Below are 7638 nucleotides of genomic sequence, written 5' to 3' on the forward strand. Positions count from 1 at the left end.
TCATGCAGGCTCTCGTGTTTCTGTGACTTCTTATGTCTCTTCTAAGTAGGGTCTCATTCACACATTCTAACCATTCTTTTCGCGGTCTACCTCTGGGCACGCGACATTATATATAAAAGATATAAATGTGCATATAGCTTTTTTTGAAATGCTTCAAAAAATTAAAATAGGTGATTTTATTTTACAAGTAAAGTATCTAAATACAGACTTCACACTCTTTCCAATCATGCCTTCCTGGCCCCCCCTTTTTTTAAAAAGAATTTCTCTTCTTTTCCCTTTCTTTTTAGAAACTTTTTACTTTCCTCATTTTTCTGCTTTAATTTAAACTGAACTAATAGATCCCAATAAGAAAATCGAAATAAAAAGTTTAAAATTATAATTTTGGTTCAGAATTCCTCTCCTCTGGTTAAAAATTCTACTATTTGGTTGAAGTTTTAAATATTTTGGTGAGAATTAATTTTATATTTCTTAAAATTAATTGTTTTTACTTAAAATTAAACTTTTCTGTTATTGGTTGAAATTGATCGTTTTTAGTTGAAAATTCAAGATTTAATTAATTAATTTAATTGATTTTTTTAAGATCGCATTTTTTGGTAAAAAATGAAACTTCTTAATTGAATATTTAACTAATTGGTTAAAAGTTGAACTGATTTATTGAAAATATATTTCTTCAGTTGAAGATCCATCTGTTTAAATGAAATATCATCTCTTCGGTTGAAAATCGGAGTATTTTTCATGGAGAATTCATCTTTTTTCGCTAACAATTTTATTAATATTTTGCAAATTTACTTACCTTTTAAAAATTAAAAAGATAGTACAGCGTCATTCTATTCGATAACAAATTCGTCTTCTTGAGTTAATAATTTAAATATTTTTATAGAAATATTTGCGAATAGCAAATTCAATTGTTTTAAAAAAATTGCTATTTCGGCTTGAAATTTTCCTAATTTCTTTGAAATTCTTTTCTCTTTTGATTGAAAAGTCTTAATTGGTTGAAAATTCTTTTACTGTTTTGACTAAATTACACTGTTTACAGTCAAAATTAAAATATTTTTTAGTTGAAATATCGGTAATACTTTTTACGTTAAAAATGTATCTGTTTTATTAAAAATTTTAAGACTTTGTTAACAATATATCTATTCAATTTGAAAAATTAACTATTTAATTAACAATGCATCTATTTTTTATGAAATTTGACTTGTTTATATTAAAAAATTCACCGTTTGGTTGAAAATTGATATTTGCTGTTGAGAAATCAACTATGTGGTTACAAATTTAACTATTTTGTTTAAAATTAATCTTTTTGTAGAAAATCCATCTTTTTGAGATTGAAAATTCATATTTTTTCTTTGAAAATTTAACTGTCTTGTAAGAAAATTCGTCTTTTTGGTCTTTTTTCCATTCAAAATTTGACTAAGGGAGGGGGGGGGGTGAGGCGTGTTCCTATTCTTTACATCACCCTGGGCGGTTTGAGCTTTATGTGATAATCTGTGATGAAGAAGAAGAGGGATGGAGAAATTGTGTAGTACAATTAACGCACAGTCACTGAATTTCAGGTAAAACATCATTTTCGTTCACCATAAGGCCATTTGAATCTGAAATTCAAATTCAATCGCTCCACATATCGACTTGTCCAAATAAAAAGGTGTTATTTCCGCAGAACAAAATAGAAGTTCCAAATACTATTTATACGGGATTTTCTAGCTTCCATGCTTAACCACTCGAGATGGCACCTTTTTATTTCGTCCTACCGAGATTGCACCTGTCATTTAGACACGTCGATAAGTCCAAGTGAATTCTACTAATAACAAATTATTTAAAAGGACATTATCGAGATATAATTATTATAGTATACAGATACATTTTTTTGCGTATTTTATTTTTTTAGTCTGGTTGCTGATCACAAAAGAGTGATTAAACACATTTCGAAACCTTTTCCAGCTCTCTCTTTAAAAAATACTTCTCAGTGACTGGTCACAGAAGAGTGATCTGTCGCAATTTGAAACCCTTTTCCAACTCTCCATTTAAAAAATACGCCTGCCAGTGACTGGTCAAAGAAGAGTGATCTATCACATCTCGAACTTCTTTTCTCGGTCTCGCGTTAGGAATATGCAAAATATTGTAATATTTTTTCAAAGTAGCAAAAAATATTATCGGTCCAGAAAGTTTCTTATTGACATAAAAATGTGACTGACTAGAAACTTTAAACACGACAAAATTTTCCGGAACTCAATACTCGACCCCAAAATTAACCCCTATCTAGATGACTACTCATAATGGAAGAGATTTCAACTTTATTTAGTTCTTTTAATAAAAATTACGTTCAATTTTACACAATATGAATAATCATAAACTTGTTCAAACTTCCTCCTTTAATATAAAGGCCAGTTCAACGTAGAAAACTTTTTCATATGCAAGGAAAATAGTATGTGTTCGGGAGCAAAACTTGTTTAGAAGTGAATTTATTTTATTTGCAGTGTAAGGGGAAATTCACGATCTTGAAAGTTTGACAATGGGGAGAGACTTCCGGACAATCTAGCCCGAAGATTGGCTACAACTGTACAAAGTTTTGCTGCACCAAATGAGGCAGCATGTTTTACAAACTTAACTTTGATTGTAAGTTCTATATTCTAATTTTTGGTTTCCGCAAATAAATATTGTGGGCATGATATATTTTTAACTAAAATTTAATCTCAATATTTGTATAGCAGTAACATATTAAAAATAAAAAATACTGTTAGGAAAAGAAAAATAATGAATGTGGAAAAAAGTCCCACATTAATTTAACACATTATGTCACTCTCATCGAATTTCACAATCTCGTTGGTATTTTTTTCCATTCTTTGTGCAAAACAGTTAATGTGCTTCCTACTATCGTACTACGGCCGACTACTGCTAATAATAGGGGCCCAACGGCGTCTGGATTTCGCGAAACCACAGTTCAAAATCTATTTTTATATTACGTTTTGTGACCTGATTCCAACTGCTTCAGAGGATATTTTGAAGCTTTCACAAAATAAACCTAGACCCTAGAGAAACTGTGCAAACAATAAAAAAATGTTTCGCGCAAGCTTGCAACCAATCAAATTGTTATTCGTCTTCTTATTACATGTGATGGTCATGTGATCATTTAAAATTAGTATGAAAATAAATTATTTATTTTTTTGGTTCACCAAAATTCGAACTTTTGTAAACGATAATAGAAACGAACGCTAGAGAAGGACACAGGATCTTTGTCTTAATATATCGGTTTATTAATTATTTCAAAGTACATCTACTAAAAAAGCATAAGCTTAAAATAGTCAAATTGTGCAAACAAATTGGACAAGAAGTTTGAAAAAGAAGAATGCTCTTTTCAAAGACCGTTTTTTAAAACAAATACTCAAAAAGGCAATTTGTTCAATAGAGACAGATAAATGAAACTTGAAAAACGAGGGACAAACAAAAATAAAGAAAAAGGCAATTAAACCGCCTTGCTCTCATTTCTTTATTATTTATCATGCTGTTTACGCTAACAGGATCTAGCATTTTTCGAGGCATTTCAGGCCTTCTCTTCAGCAAAACTTGAATAGGAAACTAATAGTGAATATTTTTATGTTACGTTTAAATTGATTGAAAACCTTCATTGAATTTAAAGTTATTTATCAAGTGATTATCAACTTTTGCTTACTTCAATATTTCTAAGAAACTATTTTACATTACAAGAAAATTTAAATTGTAGTTTAACATCTTAAACCAAAAATCTTTAAAAATTGTTTAACTGTTAATAAGTTTGAGATCTGATGAAATCGAAATACGAGAAAGCTTCAATTTCAATCTAAGAAAACTTCTTCTTTAGTAATTTTTTCCTTAAATCCAGTAAAATATGGCAATCCTTCTTTCAAAATTGATTCTAAACCATATTGGACACAAATAAAAATGTTCTTATTCTAAATATATTCCTTCATTTTAAAAGACGACTTTCTTGTTCAGCGACAGAAGGTATACCGAGGCAAGTTTCTCATTACACACTAAACTTGAAAAACACACAGCATCGCTTTTAAGAAAATAGATCGTAAAAGACAAGTGTTAAAGAAATGCCTAAATGTTTGTTTTTAAAATATTTTTACAAAATTACCTAATAAATTTTTGACACTGTCATATTGATCAAACACATATATCATTTCGGTAATTTCATTCTAATAAATTTTCTTTATTTTTTATTTTCCAGCCAACATATATTTATAACAAATTTATTTCAAATGCGTATCTTCACAAATATTAAATATTATTATTGCAGGTGTCAAAGTGAATATTTCAAAGTACATTTCAAAAAAAAACTTAAACCTAAAAGAGCCATATTTGGCAACCAAATGGAACAAGAAGGTTTAAAAAGAAGAATGTTCTTTAAGATACCTGCTTTTAAAAACAAGTACACAGAAAAGTTAATTTGTGTAAATAAGCCATTTTACAATGTTATGTAAAAACTTCTTTCTTTTACTTTAAATATTTTTTTCTACAAAAATATTTTTTTGAGTATTTGTCGTTAAAAACGGGCTTTTTATAGAAAATAATTCTTTTTAGGCCTGCTTGTGCATTTCGTTACACAATTTGACTTATTCAAGATTATTTTTTTAAATTTACTTTTGAATTCATAAACTTTACGAGATTAAAATAATTAACGAGAGAATTCAAATGTACGGTATTCAACCAGGGACAGATTTAAAAAGAAAACAGTTTGTTTCATTTTTTATCTATTAACATATGTGCCAGACAGTCGAACTTCAGGAATTCATAAGCTTTTCTCCCTCGACTGAAAGGGTAAACATGTGTTTATTAGAAAAACAGTCGCGAACACGTGAAATTCGAGAGCATGTGCAAGTATTTTCAAGCACATTCTGTATTTTAATTCTTAAATAATTTCTACAAGACATGTAGGATTAACACTATGATCATTAAGTACTATTCTTATTGTTAGAATAAATGAAATAAATTATTTTTCAAAAAATTGAATAATTAAAATTTTTAAGAGATGAGTCTATTAAACTTTTTTTTAGTTATTCGTTAATTTATTTTTGAATTGTAATACGGATGATTTGGTCATTTTCAAGCATTATTATATTGTATTATTATATTACCTCATTTGTAGAACAATTCCTCTTTTTTTCCTGTTTTCAAAAAACTTTCCTTTCTTCTCACTTTTTTACCTAAATGTAGAAATTTCAACTAATTTGAAGAAAATTGACTCAATAATCTTCCTGGCTGAAAATTCTTCTTATTTTATTGGTTAAATTTAACTTTTTCGATTAAAAATTAGAATAAATTTTGATTGAAATATTAGCTAATACATTTAAAGTTGAAAATTCTTCTCTTCGATCAAAATTGAAATTATTTTGTTGAAGAAACTATTTTATATGAAAAATCATCTACTTGCGAAAATATCTTGTTGAAAATTTAATTATTTTGGTAAAAACCGAATAATTTTGTTGAAAATTTAATTATTTAAAAAAAATTGAACTTTTTTTCGTCATCATGTGTAGAAAATTTGTTGTTTTTGAAGAAAAATTCAGTTGCCTTTTGAAAAACTCGTCTTCTTGGCTTAAAAATTTCATTAATTGATTACAAATTCAGCTGTTTTTGGCTAAAGTATAACCTTTTTTATTTAAAAATTTGTTAAAAATGCATCTTTCGATGTTGAAAATTCAACCATTTGGTTAAGAATTGAAGTCCTTTTTTAAAAATTCCACCATTTTTCTTCAAAGTTCGCCTATGCGGTTGCAATGGAACAGTAAACAAATAATTATTTAGAATAAAGGCACTCACAATTTATTCAATTTTAAATGTGATGGATTAAAAAAATTAACTACCAGTAAAATTTAAACAGAACATATTTAAAATACATACATTTTAAGAACTGATATTTTACAACATAAATGATTTAAAATTAAACTATTTTTCATTCAGAACTTTATAAAAAAGATTTGCTGGAAGAAAGAATTAGCAAATGTATTGGAATATATACATAAACATATAACCATATTGAAATATATTCCAAGTGAAAACTGTTCAGTCTGTGTTCAAAACTCAAAACTAAAAGTTCAAAGCAGTCGAAAAGTCTCGTTAACTCAAATGGTTTCGAGTCTCAATCTTGGACCCAATTTTTGATTTCAAATTAATCTAGCAACAACTCGAAAAATCCCTTTGGGCTGAATCTCATGAAAATTTCGCTGACACAACAAAAAAAATCAAGCTTTGAACTTTCGGGTAGCTCGAAACTGCTATAGTTCTCGAGACTTTCAAGAACTCGAAAATTTCGGGTTGCCAAATGTTCGAGTCAGCTCAATCGCGACTCTACTAAACTCGGCTCTAAGTTCCTAGCTTTTTGCACACCACTTGTATTTTAAAGCTTTAAAATTTATACAATTTTAATAGAATCAAAAATTTAATAAATTGAAAAGAACCAGAACATAAGTCATAAAATGACATTCAATTGTAGTTACATCACATGCTTTTTAAAGATAGACACACACGCGCGCGCGCACGCACCAACCCACGCACACACGCGCGCGTAAACAAAAAAATAAGCATGCATTTGGTTCGGATCAGCCTTTAGTGCATTGAAACCGTTTATTGCAGACTGCATAGTTTCGATTAAAAATAGCTACGTTATGTACACGATCTTGAATAAATTTATAGCTTTAGGCGTATAACTTATGCGATAAAATGTAAATATAAAATAATGTGTTAGAAAAAAAAGAATATATATTTTATTTGGTTAATAAAAAACGGTATGAGTTTGTCATAAAAGCGAATTTTGTCCCACAATTTCAATTTCTGTCTGCAGGTAAAAATAAGCATTTTTTATTTAAAAATTATTTATAAGACAGGAATAATAATAAATCAAATATAAAACCTAATCTCATTACTCTCAATGCAAGAAATCAATATTTTTTCACTGTTTATAGTTTAGAAACCAATTAATAAAAATTTCGTTCACTTGAACGTTCCGAACTTCAAGCATATTCTTTTATTGTGCCTCAATAACATTTTAAGAGAAATGCAATCACCGCTTTTATTTGGTAACTATGTAACTATCATATTTAATTGTCATAAAATTTACGCGGGAAATAATGGACCACGTGCTTACTGACCTTGAACATGCCCAATCACGAGTAAACAGCATAGCAACAAACAGAATGGACAACCCATAATATCGATGTTTAAACCAATATATAATAATTTACAAATTAAAATAAGACACCCCGATACACAGAAACTGATAAGCTCACGAAACTTCACTTCATGGTCGCGACAATTTGTACTTTTCGGGAATGACCAGCACTGTCAAGTTGGTACTTTGAAAATCGGCGCGAAAACTTAAACACGCTACCACGATATATTTCTATTGATAGAAACAACATACCACCGTGCGTGGTGCAGAACCGAGCCAAACTGAACGTGCTTCCCAGTCGGAACTGGAAACTCCCCCACCAGTCAACCCTCGTGTGCTAGTAAGGGCGCTTCCTTACCGACAACCACATACACATTACCCCCTACTTGCTTTTTCATGTGTTGCACCACACTGCCGCTGGCCTCTTCACCTGGCTTATTCCTCTAACACCTGTTCACGGCCGATACAACTTCTGACTTCCGGAACCC

General features: G+C 29.4%; 1 protein-coding gene across 2 annotated transcripts in view; it reads right to left on the reverse strand.

The window, feature by feature from the left end:
- LOC117171853 overlaps positions 1-7411 on the reverse strand; it is a 261588-nt gene extending 254177 nt beyond the window's left edge. For both annotated transcript variants that reach the window (XM_033359489.1, XM_033359488.1), the window contains exon 1: positions 7131-7411. In XM_033359489.1, coding sequence (XP_033215380.1) covers positions 7131-7188 — 58 coding nt within the window. In that variant the 5' untranslated portion in view covers positions 7189-7411. The remainder of the gene's footprint in view (positions 1-7130) is intronic.
- Positions 7412-7638: the final 227 nt, after the last annotated feature.

This window comes from Belonocnema kinseyi, chromosome 4 (genome assembly GCF_010883055.1).
Source record: "Belonocnema kinseyi isolate 2016_QV_RU_SX_M_011 chromosome 4, B_treatae_v1, whole genome shotgun sequence".
Taxonomy (NCBI): domain Eukaryota; kingdom Metazoa; phylum Arthropoda; class Insecta; order Hymenoptera; family Cynipidae; genus Belonocnema; species Belonocnema kinseyi.